At 43.7% G+C, this 17,381-nt stretch overlaps 1 protein-coding gene across 6 annotated transcripts in view; it reads left to right on the forward strand.

Moving 5' to 3' along the window:
- CCHR12.PART0H20orf96 (chromosome chr12.part0 C20orf96 homolog) overlaps positions 1-17,381 on the forward strand; it is a 599,743-nt gene that overhangs the window by 93,597 nt on the left and 488,765 nt on the right. For 4 of the 6 annotated variants that reach the window (XM_044090313.1, XM_044090315.1, XM_044090312.1 and 1 more), the window contains exon 3: positions 12,808-12,982. The exons of the other annotated variants lie outside the window; for them this stretch is intronic. In XM_044090313.1, coding sequence (XP_043946248.1) covers positions 12,808-12,982 — 175 coding nt within the window. The remainder of the gene's footprint in view (positions 1-12,807; positions 12,983-17,381) is intronic. 6 annotated transcript variants of the gene reach the window in all.

Raw genomic sequence — 17,381 nt, forward strand, 5'->3', positions numbered from 1 at the left:
TGCCTGGATTAGTGCTCAAGTTATACAAACAAAGCTAGATTCAGCAGGCCTGGATCTAGTCTATGCTACAGCAAACTAGGTGTACCAATTTCAGTAAGAAGCAGTTTAAATATGCAGGCACTATAAGCCTTTAACCAGAAATTCCCAGCTCAGAAGGGCAGAGTCCAGCCTCTCCTCCCACAAGAGTGCAGACCACGAACCCTTTTAATGTAAAATAACTGGCCTGATGCCCAAGTGCTTAAACCAGAATTAATACACTTTTAGAATAACAGACACTGAGCCCTCAATCAGCAGTTCCCAACTTAGAAGGATGTAAGCTACCTGTTCTGCCACTACAGTGCAGACCACAAACCTTCTTAATGTAAAACAACTGGTCTGAAGCCCAAGTGCTTAAACTAAAAGGCTTAGAATGAGTTACACCAAGCAGTAATAAATACAATTGAGTACTTTTAAGATGACGCAAAAGCAAAATAAAGTAGGAAGAAACACAAATACAGTAAAAGCAGATACATTTTTTTTTTTTTTTGAGTGAGCAAATGAGATGGGCCCAGGAGTTACAGGACAGAAACAAGTGCAAATGCAGGCCTTCAAGTCAGAAAGTTGAGAGAGATGGAAGACCGCCCAAACGGCCAATAACTACAAATTCTGGGCCAGAACCACTCCTTATGTGGTAGACAGGTTACCTAGTGCTTACCACTCCCACTGATAAGCTAGAAGGCTTCCCTCCAACACAGAAAGGCTTGGGGGGCTCAGAAGCTTACAAATAGCCCTGGATACAGCAAATCTGTATCTGGAACACTAATATTCTCTAACTATTGTATACTATATAACTATATATTCTATATTTGCCTTGTGGATCAAAGATCAGCAGCAACTGCCTTTGTCCAAGAGGGACAGAGGTGAAACCCCCAGGGTAGAGTTATAGTTTCCTATCCAATTGTCCAAGTTATGCTTAAATAGGGTCATTGAGGAGCTCTGTTTTACATGAATTGGGAGTTTCTTCCAGAGGAGTGACAACCTCTGGGCGACATACCTGTCTCTCCAGCATGTCCTGTTAATGTCGCAGGCTAAGTTTTACAGTCCCTAGAGCAAGTGATTCTTGACCCATTTGATGTGTGGATGTGCAGCATTTCCATTAAGGCAGGGTTCAAGACTGCACTGCAGGCCAGGCACATGTCGCCTCTAAGCAGTCTATACGAGACAGAGTACAGTGACGAGGCCTTCAGTCCGTCCATATAGGTCATGTGTTGTAGACCCTGAATTTTCTGTGTGAAAAACCTCTGAGGTTTTCAGCTGCTGCAGGCATCTGGTAAGGTACATAAAGAAGAGAGGATTGTACTCTGTTATAATGTCTGATGAGGGCCAAGTACAGGGGAGTTATAACCTCCTTAGCTTTAGATGCTACACCCTTACATATGAAATGTGCAGTGTAGAAGGTGTTTCATACCTCTGTGGACACGTGGTGATCAAAGTTAAGGTTGCTATCAATATGCATTTCCAAATCCCTCAGCACTGGGTTTGAACTTACGGGGGTATTATTAATATTGTAATTTGCAGGGACATCTCCTTTGCTGAAGGGGATGATAATGCATTTTTTTGCATTGAGCTTAAGTCCGTGGCACTGGTATCAATCATTTATATGTGTGAGCCCATTTTGTAGAATGTTGACATCGTTGGCCGATTCTATGATTGCACTCAGTTTGCAGTCATCAGCAAACTTGGTAAACCACAGGCCATCTGCTTTCACCTGGATTTCTGAGAAATTGATTCCAAAGACTAGGGGGGCCCAGCACAGAACCTTGTGGAATACCACTGGTAACAGGTCTGCAGGTAGAGCTGAAATATCCAGCTTTGATTGTATGCATTCTGTTGGTGAGTCATTTGGCAACCCATTTAATGACATATGGGTTAATCCCCAGTTGGGTGAATTTCTCAATGATGACTCAGTGATGCCTAAGTGAGGGATTGTGTCAAAGGCTTTTGCCAGGTTGAGATCTGCAGTATGTACTGTTTTGGCTTCATCTAGGGCTTTTTTGACATTCTCAAAGAAGGTTTAATAGGCAAGATCTGCTCTTGACAAAGCAAAACTATGTTGGGTCAAGAGTTTGAAGGTCTCCTAGATCATTGTTGATGAGATCCATGATGATTCTCTCCATGGCCTTACAAATAACGCCGGTCAAGCTTATGGGTCTGTAGTTCCCAGGGTTGGTTGCGAGACTTCCTTTGTGCAAGGGAATTAGTTACTGTTTTCCACTCTGCTGGTGAAAAGGCATTTCTTAGACTGAGGCTGAAAAGAGTGCTCAGTGGTTTAGCTAACTCCTTTTTTAGACCATTTAGTAAGCAGCCTGAGATATTATCTGGTCCCATAGAGGCTGCATTTTTGGCTACAGAGAGTGGGGTTATGACCTGATTTGTGCTCTTATGTGTTTCCCAATAGATGGAAGGGTAGTTAAAGTCAGACAAGACCAGGGTGTTTGGTTGTATTGTGAGTGACTCAAGTATGTCCAGGTAGTCAGTGTGGGTTTTGTGGTTCATGATGGGGGCCTGTATCTCACAATGAAGTGGAGGGGGGTCTTTATTACAGTTAATTGGACTTGGAGTAACTCTAGGGAGTCCAGCCTTGAGTTGCATTTATCTTTAAAGAAGATGGATACACCTCCTCCTTTGGTTCTTTCATGTTTATTTTGTGGTCTGAATGTGTGGAAGGCATTGTAGCCTTGCATGGCCTCTATGCAGCCTTGAACCATGTCTGTCTGACTTCACAAACATTGGCATCTTCCAAAGTAAGGAGTGCTTCCAGTGAGTACAGTTTCTGATTTAGACTCCTAGCATTGTGCAGCATAAACTTGAGTTTGTCTCTAGAGGATATTTTTACGTCGGGAATTTTGTCCTTATGATATTGCCTAAAAAAGGCACTATGGGGGAGGCAAGTACTTTGCCAGCAACCAAAAGCCAAGAGGTGACAGGTGAAGACCATCTCTGATAAAGCAGCGTGGTCTGTCAGCCATATCATCCCAGACTGACAAATACTAGATCCCTCCTCGATTGACACCAGAAGCAAAGCCAGTTGCTGAAGTTGATCATTTTTTTGTTTGTATTGAGGCTGTTTGAAAGTAGAATGCTGCTTAAGACTAGGGATATACCTGCCTGGGACACCATCTGAAAGCTGTGTCATGTCTCTCTTCATATAGTCCGGTGAGGTGCATCTCAAGTCATTCACTCTAACATGGACTATGATAGTGTCATAACAGTGCATGTTGTTGAGAGACTTGAGTGTGTGGGTGATATCCTGGCACCTGACAGATAACTGACCATGACTTTCTCCTTATTCAACCTGGTAAGGGGGGCATCTGTGTGTCTCACTATGGAGTCGCCTATGACCAAGACATTTGGTTTATTGGTGTTTTGCTTTAGGGGCTTATTGGGAGAGACACTGATATGTTTGTTTTTATGTGTATAGGATTCTGTAGGGACTGCATTGTGTGCAGAATGTTTGCACTTTTGAGGACTCTGCTCTTTTGGTAAACTTCTAGTGAGTACCTCCCCATATGTAGGTTCATGTGTTGTGCACTTAGTTTGTGGAAGATGTGACGTGTGTGTATCCTGGCAACCTGTTTGATATCCGGTTTGTTGTTATTTGAGAGAGAGAGAGAAAGATAGAGCATTGATTCCAGATTCATAGTATAGATACATCTTTCACATGTTATATGTTTCACATGTTATATTTGTATGTTTTATGAGTAATAAGTTGTCAGTAAACATTAGGCAATTGCTACATTGCCTCAGGATGCCCATGTTAATCAGGCTGACTGGAGAAATGGTGGGAAACTGTCCATCCGTTATGCCTGGTGTATTCTGTAATAAGTAGGGGGGTTGGGCAAGATGGATGAGGTTCTGCTGTAGACCTAGTAAAATCCGCTAATCTTGGGAGGTTAAAGAGCGAGACCTGACTCAACTTCTCAAAATGCACAGCTGGGTTGCTCTCCAGGCAGCAGTGTGCAAATGTATTGAGCAGGGGAGCTTAGGAGGGTTCCCTAGCAGTTATCAAGGGAAAATTTGTCTTTCTAAGCATTAGCAACTATACACAGCAATGCCAAAACCGCTCTGTGCAATGCGCGGCTACACGCAAATTGGTGCTTAAATACAAGCGGAATTAAACAGTTTAAACTGAAACTATCCAGTGGGAAAGCCCAAAACTGAGACCTTTTCCAACAATCTCCAACTCAGATGGGTCCTGGGCTGCAGACTTCTGCCATAAGGGTGCAGGAAGGCCGTTCTAATGTAGAATGGTTGGTTTTAGAGCTCAGTAAATACCAAACAGTCTATATTCAGCAGATGCTGTGTAGTCTCTGTCATTTCAAGCTTGTTTGTAAAATCATCTTCTGTGAAATCCATAAACCCACAGTCGACCGCAAAGATAAACTTTTTGCAAGTTACACATACTTGACTGTGTTTGAAAAGATCATTCTTTGAAATGTTTTTTGACAGCAAATGGATGCTCATAAATACAGTGTGATGGCCTCATTTTGGTCATTCTCACATAGAAGCTGCCAAGCTGCCACTGTTGCAACATAAAGCAGTATAAAATATCCCTTTAGAATTACAACTGTAGTGTGTTTTTACTACCAAGAGATATGTGCATATGCTCTAGATCAGTGCATGGGTTTTCACCTCTGTAACATCAGAATTTAATAAACACCACATCTGTTTGCTCCTCTTTCATTGTTTGTCAATACTGTATGTATGGGTGATTTTGATTGCTTGCTAGTTTTGTTATACACCATTCCCTTGTATAATTAAGCAATGTAAAATGTTAGGATTTGACTATTGCAAGGTTTACCTACACTTGGTCTGGTCAGAAGGAAAGCCTGAGTGACCTACTAAAACAAGCCGTAAGTATTCGTGCATTACACACACACTTTTTTTTTCTTACACAATGACATTATTAAAAAAAGTGTCTCTTGCCTTGTATTAAACTATGTCATTGTATTCCAAAACTTTGTGTTTTTTCTTTTCTCTCCAACTTCAGTATCTGAGGATGGGTAATTAATGTATTGTAAATGTCTACGTCTATGTTTGTGCAAACACTTGCAAATTACATCAGATTTAGTGTACCTGCTGTTACTTGTTAATTTGTAATAGTGTCAAAAGTGCATGTGTGCCCGTCTTTTACTTTAGGAAGCATGTATATTGTTAACAAACTGCAAATAATGTATCTGATGTTGTCAGTCTTCACTCATCCTCGACCTTTGGGCACTCAGTTCTGATCATCGGAACCAGCTCAGCCATTACATAGCTCACTCCAGCCAAAAACTCTTGAGCTAACACTCTACGCACAGTACCCCTCTCCATATTACCTCAGATTTTGTTTTCCGCTCTTGTCGCAAGATGCGTCAGCCATTTCTCTCGCAGTTAAGTAAAATTTCTGTATTTACTAATAGTTGATTCTATCCTTTTTTTATATATTTATATTTTCCTTGTCTCTACCCTCTTTTCTGGTCGAGTGAGTGTTTCTTTCAAATTCCTTACGGTATTCTGTCTCTACTATCATTGGTAGTACACCCCCCTCTAATTTTCCTTCTCTACTTCTTTAGGTAGCTCTCTTACCATAGTTGGTAATTTCTTTCCTTTTACCAGTCTTTTGGTAATCTTACCATTGTTAATTATTTTCCCTTCTGTCCTTTTTGCATGCATGTGTGTGTGTTCCCGCCAGTTGGCTCTATTTTCTTACCGTTTGTCAACATGGCTGAAAAACCAAAAGACACTACAGGTTTTAAACAGTGCCAGGATTGTAGATGGAAGATCCCAGTTCCAGTGGACACTCTTCCTATGTATATTGTTTGGGCTCAGCTCATCTGGATCAGGAATATTCTGTCTGCCAAACCTTGAGTAACAGGGCTTGCTTGAATGAAAAAATAAATTGATATTAAAAGGGCTAATCAACTCTTCCTTCAAAGAAGCCTTACCCAAGACCAATGTATCTCCCTTTAAAATGGACTTTAGTATGAAGAAAAGTCACCCGCTGCTGAGTCATCCTTCAGCACCGGTGGCTAAAAAGAATAAGCCTTCTGTCCCCTCCACATGTTCCAAGACTTCAGTTCCCTGGTTGGTGCTGACCTCTCCTGCTGCATATCAACAGACATTGGAACCTTCATTGGTGCCAAAATCAGGATTAATAGTTACATCCGGACAAGGTATTCACCCTCTATTGACCCTTTCATGGGGCAGCTTCCTAGTCCTTTCCTAGAAAGGCTAGAACCCCTTCTGGACGATCTGTCCATTCCTCCAGAATTCTCACCGAAGTAGACATTGTGAAGTTGGTGGATCAGCTCCTAGTGGCCAGGGGTCTTTCTGTCTCCTCCCAGACCACTCTCCCCTCTGGAGTTGGGGTGTTTTCTCCCAGGAGTCCACCAAATCTTCTTCCTGTAACCTCCTCGGATGGCTTAGAGCTTCCAACTCTGATCCCTCCAGTTCCAGCTGCTCTGGTGCCAACAGCCCTTCTACATTTGGTTCCAGGATCTGCCCTGACTACTTTGGTTCTTTTGGAACTGGAGTAGGGGGGGGCCGTAGCTCCACTGTCAGGTCCGAGGGTTCAGATTGGCTCCAGCCTTTTATATGGCATCATCCTTTAACTCTGGGAACTTCAGCAACTGTAGACTCTTCCTTGGCTCCTTCTTCAGAGGTGGGTCTGTCTGAGCAGGGTGTGACCTTGATTCCTAGGTTGTCCTTCTTGGTTCTGGGCTCCCATCCTTCTTTGGGGGGCTGCCTTCCGGGTCATGGAGACGGCATTGGCCCTGAAGGCTCTCAACTGGCCCCTTCTGTGTCGGAAGACTCCATCTTGCCCAGAGCTACCACCATCCTCCATGTCTGGGCAGCGAGCACCAAAGATGCAAGTTACCCTTGTGCAGGGCCCCTCTTCTTCTGAGTCCTCCTCAAAGATCCCCGCTGACGAGCCACCCCAGAAGAAGCTGTGCAAGAGGAAGCACTTAGATTCCCCAGAGGAATTTGTCACCAAAGACACAGACTTGGATGATGGGGAGGGTTCCCCTCAGTCACCCCCGAAAGACATCTCCTTTGGACACATTTTAGAGATCCTCAATCAGAGGGTGAACTGGAAGCCCAAAGACCTGACCTCTGAAGAATCCATGTACTTACAAGCTTTTGGTGTTCACCCATCTACTTCTTGGGGGACCCGTTCCGCTGATAATCTTATTAAATAGATTGTGCAGTGGGCATGGAAAGCCCCGGATTCCACAGAGCCGATTCCCTGGAGACCAGACAAAATACTGTCAGCTCCAGTAGACCACCAGCATTGGGCTAAGGGTTTAGCAGTAGATGCTATGGTGGTGGCGGCCACCAAAAAGGAACTTGTCGGCGAGAGTCCCACTGTTCATCCCCCTAACCGAGAGTCTAGGATGATGGACAAATTTGGACGCATGCAATATTGACCTTTGCCTTAGGGTCTTTGAATTTTATGGCACATTTCATTAGGCTCCAGCGGGATCTGAAAAAGGAGTTGTCAGATACATTTGCAGAAGCTGTGTCTGAGGAGGTACAGGATAAAGTTGCCTCCCAGCTAGCCACCCTGGAGTCTATTTCTAACTCTTCCATGAGGCTCTTTGCTCTTGCAGCTGAAGGGAAGATGAGGGCAGCAGGTTCAGGCATTGCCATAGAGTGTCACGTCTGGATGCGCTCTGTGACTTTGCAGAGCCATTTAAGTCTTCCTTCGTCAATGCTCCCTTTGACAGATCTTCTTTATTCGGCCCCAAAATCAAATAAACTCTAGCCACGTGGGAGAAGGATGGAAAAAAACTATCTACAGTGGGCATATGTTTTTCTGCTCCCCAACAGTCCTACTCTAGGAATCAGAGGAGCGAAAGTTGTGGTTCAAAAAGTCCCAAGGGCCTTTTCAGGACACACATGGTGGTGGCTCCCCTTGAGGTAGAGGGGGGAGCTCTAATGGAAGACGCTGACCCCTCAGCAGAGGTGATCCTCAAAGTCAGGGTTCCAGGGATTCTTTTGCTGGGCAACCGTACCAGCTCTCCTGTAGGGCGCCTGATTGCTTGCCTCTGGAAGCAGTTGGGGGAAGATTTTCACTGCACTCAGCCTGGTGACAAATAACTTCCGATGTTTGGGTGCAGAAAATCATTACCAGAGTTTACCATATCCCCTTCACTCTTTTTCCAGGATCAAAACAAAGACTCCCTGATGTTCCACTCAATCAGAGGGACCATGCAGTCTTAGAGATTCAAAAACTGCTAGGAAAAGAGTCCCATCCAAGAAGTCCCACCAGACCCGATAGGATCTGAGTTCTACTCAAGGTTCCTTTTGGTGCCAAAAAAGACAGGGGACTTGAGACCAGTTTTAGATCTTAGCCTTCTGAACAAATTTGGTCAGCAAGCAAAATTCCAGATGGCCATGGTTTAGTATATACTTTTCTTTCTATAGGAAAATGATTGGATGTGCTCTGTAGACCTTCAAGATGTGTATTACCACACAAAAATGGACAAATGCTCCAGAAGGTTTCTCTGCTTTTGGCTAGCAGCCAGTCATTTTCAATTCAGAGTGCTGCCTTTGGTCTCACCATAGCCCCCAGAGTGTTCACCAGGTGTATGGCAGGAGTCACAGCTTACTTGAGACTGCACAGATTCTGAATGTTTCCTTATCTAGACAACTGGCTTATCACTGCTTCCACAAGGCATCTACTGCTTCAAGCATCAGACTTGTTCTGTACCTGTTCATTCGTCTGGGCATTACTGTGAATCAAGCAAAAACTCAATTAAGTCCCAGTCAAGATCTAGAGTTCATAGGAACCCATCTGAATACCACCTCTTGTGTAGCTTCCCTTCCTCTTCACAGGCTGCAGAAGATAAAATCCAAAGAACAAGCCATTCTTTCTAAAGACAAGGGCCCTGCACTTCTAGTCCTTCAAGCTTTAGGGTCCATGGCAGTGACCATTACCTTGGTTCCACTAGCGAGATTTCTCCTGAGGCTGCTGCAGTGGCTTATACCATCCCAGTGGTCTATCCTAACCCATCTGTTGATGTACCCAATTCTTATCACCAGTCACTGCAATAAGGGTTATCCTGGTGGATGGAATCTGAGGAAATTATTTTGGGCTGTCTCTTCATTCCCTCTCAACCCAAGGCCATAGTGACCATGGACGCCTCCCAGATGGGGTGGGGGGGGGATTATCTGGGAAGAACAGTCCAAGGCACTTGGTCCCTGATAGAGGTCAACCTAAATATCAATGTCCTGGAATTGAGGGCGGTGCTGTTAGAGTTGCAACATTTTCAGTGTGTCCTCCCTTTAGAAACAATTGCAGTTCAATCAGACAACATGTCAGTGGTCTGGTACATCAACAAGCAGGGTGGAACCAAATCTTATTCCCTGTGTCAGGAGGCCCTCCGAGTATGTTAATGGGTGATATCCTCCAACCGCTTTCTAATAGCAACAGATATCCCAGGGAGCTCAAACATGATAACAGATGCATTCTCCTGCCTCGTGAGTGGTCTCTAAATCCCAGAGTGATGAAGCAGATCTTTTGTCTCTGGGGCCAGTCTTGCCATGACCTCTTTGCATCACCCCTGAACAACAAACACAACAGCTACTTTGCCATAATCCCCCCTCAGGGGGAGTCCCCAAGAGACACTCTTTTTCTTAATTGGCCCTTGGGTCTACTCTATGCCTTTCCCCCCTTCCCTCTCATTCTCCTCTTTTTCAAGAAAGCCAGCAAGTTGAGAAGCAAAGTGATCCTCATTGCACCCTTCTGGCTTTGACAAGTCTGGTTCCCCTTCCTATGGCCTCATCTAATTCACCGTCCATGGATTCTCTACCCATTTCCAGACGCATTGTGTCACCCGCAGGGAATGGTGCATCCCAACCTTCAAAACCTCAAGCTTACAGCTTGGTTCCTTTAATTCCATTAGTCGCCAGGCAGAATAATTTACCTTCTCCAGTTTAAAAAAATTCTACTAGCTTCCCATAGACCATCCACCAGGTAATTACCTTAGCAAGTGGAAGAGATTTTCGATTTGGGGATAATGATCTCAACCCCTTCTCTGCACCAGATGAGAAAGTTTTGGAATTTTTAGCCATCCTTCTTAATCAAGGAGCTTCTGCATCCAAACTCAAGGTCCAATGAGCTGCCATTTCTAATTTCCATAATGGCTTTGAGGACCTTTCATTAATTTCCCACTGGTTATGTAAAGTTTTCCTTAAAGGAGTTTTACAATGAAAACCTCCATTTAAAGACCCTCTAGCTCCTTGGGATCTGACATTTGTTTTGCAGTATTTGGTCCTTCCCCCTTCGAACCAGTAGCAACATGCCACCTAAAAATTCTCTGATGGAAAACTATTTTTCAAATAGCCATTACTTCTGCCAGAAGAATTTCTGAGATTCAAGCATTGTGTTCAACCCCCCCCCATATTTGGTTTTTCATAAGGATAGAGTTTCACTAAGAACCAACCCATCCTTTTTTCCTAAGGTGGTCTCAGAATCCAGTATTAATCAAACTATTGACTTGCCCATTTTCTTTCCCAATTTTTCCAACAAAGGTGAATATTGATTACATTTGCTGGACATTCACAGACAGTTACATTTCTACGTCAGCAGGACTAAAGAATCTAGAAAATCTGACCAGTTATATGTATCTTTTCTGGTCCAACTGTGGGGAAATCTGTTTTAAGAATTACCTTGTCAAAATGGCTAAGAGAGACTGTATTACTTTGATATACAATAACAAGAATCTCAAGTTACCCACCCCTGTGAGGGTGCATTCCACTAGATTAATAGCCATGTCAGCTGTTTTCCATTCCAAGGCTTCCATGGATGATATATGCACAACAGCAACATGGGCTACTCCACATGCCTTTATCACTCATTACAAATTGGATGTGGTCTCCAGGGGAAGAGCGTCCTTTGGCTCTATGGTTCTCAGGAATATTCTTCCGTAAGGCCACCCAGGACCTAAAGTAACTGAAGACTCTATCCCAAAGGTCAAGGATAAATGAAGATTGACAACATCAGATAAAGAAGTTATGTACTTGCATAACGTTCCATCTGTGTTGTCGATCTTCATTCATCCTCGACACCCCACCTTCCTTCGCCCTGCTGTAGACTTCCTGGAGGATTGGACACTTGTTCTGGTAACTTCATCTGGTTTGACCTTGGACATGGCTTCTTCCCTTTGTTGCAATTCCTCTGTCTTTCTATGTGGCTGCAAACTCGATCTGAGGTAATATGGAGATGGGTATTGTGGGTAGAGTCTTAGCTCGAGAATTTTTGGCTGGCACAAGCTGTATTGGATTGGAAACGAGTACACAAAGGACAAGGATGAATGAAGATTGACAACACAGATGGAACATTATGGTAAGTACATAACTTCTTTTTACATTTTTTACATAGTGCTTTCCTTTGGGGAAACTACTGCTTATGCTAAATTATGTAGGATACTGGGTTTTGTTTCTATACTTAGAGGCTTGAAGAAAATAGAAGCAGCATTTCTTTCTGATCAACCAGTTGCTGTTGATGTTTTTCAAATAATAATGACTTTTGAATGTATAATGGAGACAACCATCTCTAATGATCCTTGTTATCTTACTTCCTTGAGTACAGTAGGGAAAAGAAGACACCGCAACTACTAGTTCTTCAGGGGAAGGTACAAGGGGAAGTGAAAGTGAAGAGGGGCACTCAGTGTCTGCAGTAGATACATTCCCAAAAAAGTCTGATGAAATAGGTATTGAAAAGGTCATTAGCAAGAAACATTTCTATGGATTTGCATGTTATAAGAGAAATGTAAGAGGAAAAGGAAAGAGAAGAAGAGTGTACAGATAAATACAGCATTGTGAGTTAAACAGGGCCTAAACAAGTATTTAACTGAGAGCAGAAAGTGCCGTGTATGATTGTCTAAGTTAGCATACAGTAAGTGAGAAATAGAAGGCAGATCAGATAATAAGCAATGAAATGGACATTTATAGTGTATGAGATCTGTTATCTAAACCTGTAAACAGAAAGCGGTATTACTTTTCTTTCAACTGCCAGAGGGCTTTCATTGATTTCATTAATTTCATTGACGAGTAATAAGATATGGCAATTTAATTAATTAAGGAAAAATACTGGTCCTTGAGAATTATTGGGACAAATACATGTGATATTTTTACTGACACAATTTGGCTTTTCCTAGTTAGGGGTCACCATAGTGGATCACCGGTCTGCAGATTGATTGGCAGTGGAGTTATTGTTGTTGTGTCTTTTGGCTTTTCCTGGTTAGGGGTCGCCACAGCAGAACTCCGGTCCGCTAATGATTGGCAGTAGATTTTTACGTGTCGAGTTGCCGGCCCTGACGCACAACCTTCAACGAAGGTTCCGCCCATTCACGCATGTCTCCACACAGAAGATGCTCTAGCTGAGAATCGAACAGGACAACGTCTTACTGTGAGGTGACAACGCTACCGCAGCACCACCAACGCAGTGATTGGTAGTGGAGTAATTTTTATAAAAGAAAAAGTATAGTATGGGAGATGATATAGCATGCCTTTAAAATACTTTAATGAGACAGTCATTCAAGAATAGTATTAAGGGAAGAACTACTGCTTTGATTTTCTGCATAACATTTTAACTGTCTTAAATTCTTCCTTTAAAAATTGCATAGTCTAGATTTCTATTTTTGCATCAATTACTCTGGAACAGAAAATAAAACAAGTACACATTTAAAGTAAGCTGAAATGTAGTGCTGGCCCTGGTGGAACAAACAAAACATTTGTGTGGCAGAACTCAATCAATTATTTCTGTTTTGTTTTAACCAGGACTGTAGGCAGGACTGTAGGCAATGGGAGACAGCAAGTCAGAAAGAAAAGAGGCTTTCAGCACTACCTTCCATACTCAAAAAATTAGACAACAGCAGCATTCCAAGTGGAAGAACTGAACAAGGGGCCTCTCCTGTGTTTAGTGTTCACTGGAAAACTGGAGAGAAATCTACTGGTATGCCACATTTTGTTTTTAATTTTTTAGTACATATGTTAAAAAGCAATTGCGTAACAAAGTATTAAAGTTTGTTATGGTAACAGTTTAGCTGCAGTTTTATACTGACTTTATCTTGGTGGTTTGCTGAAATGACTAAATCTGAAGAGAAAGCATTCTGTTTAAGGTGAGTAGGTGAAGGCAACATCTCAGTATGTGTATAAGATTCAGAATTGGTCATGATTACTGACTGGATTGATTTAAAGAAGCACACAATAATAACAATGCAGAGCACACAAGTCTATTTTATTTCTTTGTTATTTTATAAGCAGCTAAGCAAACTGGTCTAACATATATATATATATATATATATATATATATATATATATATATATATATATATATATATATATATCTCAGATGAAATTAGGTAATTAACCAACATATTTTATATTTTTGGGAGTTGGGAGGATTAAGTGCCCAAACGAAATACCCACAGACAAAGAGAACATGCAGACACCTTATAATACTTGATCTGAATTGTATCATAATTAGTTTTGTTATACACAGATGGTGATGACTGCAGCAGTGACTTGCAAAACTTACCACGGCTAGTATGTCAGTATTGCAGTACAGCATATCACAGTTCCCTGTGCAAGTCCAACATGTATGCGTTAGTGCCAGATAAACTGTGGTGGGATTCAAAGATAAGCTACACAATGTCTGACTGTCTTAAGGCCAAATGAGAAGATCCAGTCTACAGTATATAGGGACAGAACACTGCAATATGCAGGCAAAAGGCATACAGTTAAGAGAAAACTGCACACTAGTTCTTCACATAAGTATGTCATCTGCTGTGTTTTTTATACATACAACTGAGAAAAAGGATGAATAAAAGCAGTACTGTAATTCATTTACAAAATGCAAACTACAAGACAAGTCACTGAATTAAATAAACGTTTAATGTATTTAAAATGTACTGACAAGTTTTCAAGTCAATCCACAGTAGATAATTCCATCTGATATTGTTAATCCTCGTTCATTTCTTACGCATGGGTATCGGTTCCGAGCTCGGAACCGAGCCGGCCATTTTCCAAGCTCGCGTCAGCTTCAAACTCTCGAGCTAAACTCTTACCCACAATTCCCCTCTCCCTGTTACCTCAGATTTCGTTTGCCGCGTTGCCATCCGGTCGTGTCAAGCTACTTCTCTTGAGCTAAGAAAAGTCAGTTGTTGTTTAATTGCTTTACAAATTACTGTTCGGTCAGAAAAGTTCCTATTTTATTGTCTCTTACCCTATCGCATCTAGCGTTCATAATTTCCTCAGGTTTTTCTGTTTTTTTCCTCACTACTTTTACCGCGAGGTATTCTCTCTTTACCATCGTTGGTAATCTCTTTTCCCTTTTCTCTTTCATACCTTCGGGTACTCTCTTGTAACATTGTTGGTATTTTTCTGTTAATTAATTTGCTGTTATGGTAGATAAAAAAGGTAGTCCGAGGTTTAAGCGGTGCTCTGATTGTGGACAAACTGCCTACTTCTGATGCACACACTCTTTGTGTGTTTATTGTTTGGGAACTTCCCATTTATCTGTTGAACCACCCTGTACTATTTGTGAGAATTTTTCTAATAGAACTTTATTGGAAAGGAAAAACAAGCTGATACTGAAGGGACTTCTAAAATCTCCCTTTTCAGAGGCTATTTCTGGGTAGGAGGTCTCAACTCCTCCTAGAGTCCATAAGAAAATGGATGTTTCTTCTAGGGCTAAATCCTTGCCTTCATCCCTGGCTGGGGACTCTCACCAACAAAAACCTAAAAAGGCTAAAATTTCGGCTAAGGAGTTCTCTGTCAGCCCCTGTGCTTTCGATGCCTAGACCTTCGGCGCTGAGGCCTTCGGCTCCATTAGTGATTTTGGATCCATCCTCTCCAGCAGCCTTCTATATATCAGCACAGAGGGGGCTCCTCGGTTCAGACCATTGCCACTGTATCGGCACCGACTGTTCAGTCGGCGCAGACCTTGACCGCGTCGGCCCGAGACCTTCCTCAGAACCGAGGCCTTTATTGTTGACTCCAGTTTTGTCGGCTTCAGCTTCGGCACCGACTCTCACTTCGGCACCAATCCCTGTGTCGGTGCAGACAATGACCTCGCCACCGATTGACTTCTTAGGTGCAGACAACAGTAGTCCAGTCTTTCTCAGAACCGTTGTCCTCGGTGCGGTCAGATGAGATGGCCACCGAGTCTGCCTCTTTTGTGGATAGACCTGTTTCTCCCTCAGTCTCCGTGAGATCCACTAGAAGCCTTTCCGAGCATGATGTGTTGCATCTTGTGGACCAGGCATTCTTGGCCAGAGGTATCCCACCCTTCAGGAACTATCCTTCCTTAGGAGGTGATCATCCATCTCCAAAGACCCCTTTTTATTCTCCTCCTTCATTGCCTTTGAAGTCCATGGATATAGCACAGTCTTCCCCTTCTGTGGTTCCCTTTATGGATCTCACTAAGGAACCGCAGTTGCCTTCGTAGCAGGAAAGTTTTGCTATGACCCAGGATATTAGCTGTGACACGCATAGCTTGCTGCTCCACAGCCATCCAGGGACTTCTGGTCGGCAGGCTGAGCCAATTAGGGGAGGGGTGCCCCCTGTCCTAGACATACACTTCTCTTCGGGTGGACCAGCCTTCCAACTGATGGAGAAGGCTTTTGCTGCTGCTGGTGATACCGGACTGTCTATACCTCCGCCCACCTCTGGTACACTGGTTTTACAAATCGCATCTAGCGGACACCGGGTACAAGGGCCGCAGGACATATTCCCTCAGGAATCCCCCTTTCCGTTGTCTTCCCCAGCTTCTCCTGCTGAGGAGTTCCACCAAAAAAGTTTGTGTAAGAGGGAGCACATGGACTCCACAGAGGAGTCCCTCACTGAAGAGACAGATTTCGATGAGGGGGAAGGATCCCCTCAGTCACCCTCTGAGGTATCCTTTGGCAATAGCCTCGAAATCCAGAAACAGAGAGGTGACTGGCAGTCCTCTAATCTCACCTCTAAGGAATCTGTGTTCCTGCAGGCCTTTCGCGCCCAGCCCCCTACCTTCTGGGTTACTCCACCTGCCGATGAACTTGTCAAGCTCATCGTGCAGCGTGCTTGGAAGGCTCCTGATACCGCCAAAACTATTCACCGGAGGCCAGATAAGATCTTGTCGTCCCCCCCCCCCGCTTCGGATCCCCATTGGTCCAAACGTCTTCCTATGGATGCTTGGTGGTGGCGGCCGCAACAAAAAAGGATCTGGCAGAAGAAGAAAGCCAGACTGTCCATCCGCCTAACGGAGAGTCCCGGGCCCTGGACATGATAGGGAAGCGCACCTTTGCTTCAGCGACCTTTGCTATCAGGTCCCTGAATTGTATGGCACATTTTACCAGGCTTCAAAGGGATCTGGTCTCTGAGCTCTCTGAAACCTTGGCTGGTGCCATGTCTGATGAGGTCCGTGACAAAGTAGCCTCTCAGCCGGCCACCATTGAGTCTATATCTAACTCCTCTATGCGACTGATATCTCGCGCATCAGAAGGAGCAGCTAGAGCAGCGGGTTCAGCTGCGTTCTTGAGACGATACGCCTGGATGCGCTTGTGCAACTTCGCGGAACCCTTTAAGTCTTCTTTTCTTAATGCCCTCATTGAAGCCTCCTCGTGGCCTGGGCCCAAAGTTAAAAGCACACTGGCCAGATGTGAACAGGACAGTAAGACTCTTTCTGCCATAGGTGTCCGTTATTCTTCCCCTCAACGTGCTTTCTCCAGAAATCAAAAGAGTGGGAAGATATGGTTCAAGAAATCTCAGGGTCCCTTCCGTGACACACAGGCCGAGTTCTCCCCCAGAGGCAGAGGGGGAAACTCACAAGGAAGATGCTCCTTTCGGGGCAGAGGGGGTCTGCGTAACCAGGGTTCCAGGTATTCTTTTCCTGGTCAATCCTACCAGCGCTCCTGAAGAGCGGTCCAACTCCTTTCCTCTGGAGGTGGTTGGGGGATGTTTCTCCTTGTACCCTTCTGCCTGGCTAACCATCACCACCGATTCCTGGGTACAAAGGATCATAACCAGAGGTTATCATATCCCCTTCGATCTTTGTCCCATCCCTTCAAAAAACCTTCCCGACGTTCCACCCAGTCAAAGGGAAGAAGCAGCACTAGAGATAGAAAAGCTGCTAAGAAAGAGAGTCATCCAAATAGTCCCTCCAGACCAGATAGGATCTGGATTCTGCTCAAGACTATTTTTGGTGCCAAAGAAAACCGGGGACTGGAGACCAATTTTGGATCTCAGTGTATTGAACAAGTTTGTGAGAGTACAAAAATTCCAGATGGTCACAGTACAGTCTATCCTCCCGCTTTTGGAAAAAGACGATTGGATGTGCTCTATAGATCTTCAAGATGCGTACTACCACATAA

This window comes from Protopterus annectens, chromosome 12.part0, assembly GCF_019279795.1.
Source record: "Protopterus annectens isolate FY-2018-M chromosome 12.part0, PAN1.0, whole genome shotgun sequence".
Taxonomy (NCBI): Eukaryota; Metazoa; Chordata; order Ceratodontiformes; family Protopteridae; genus Protopterus; species Protopterus annectens.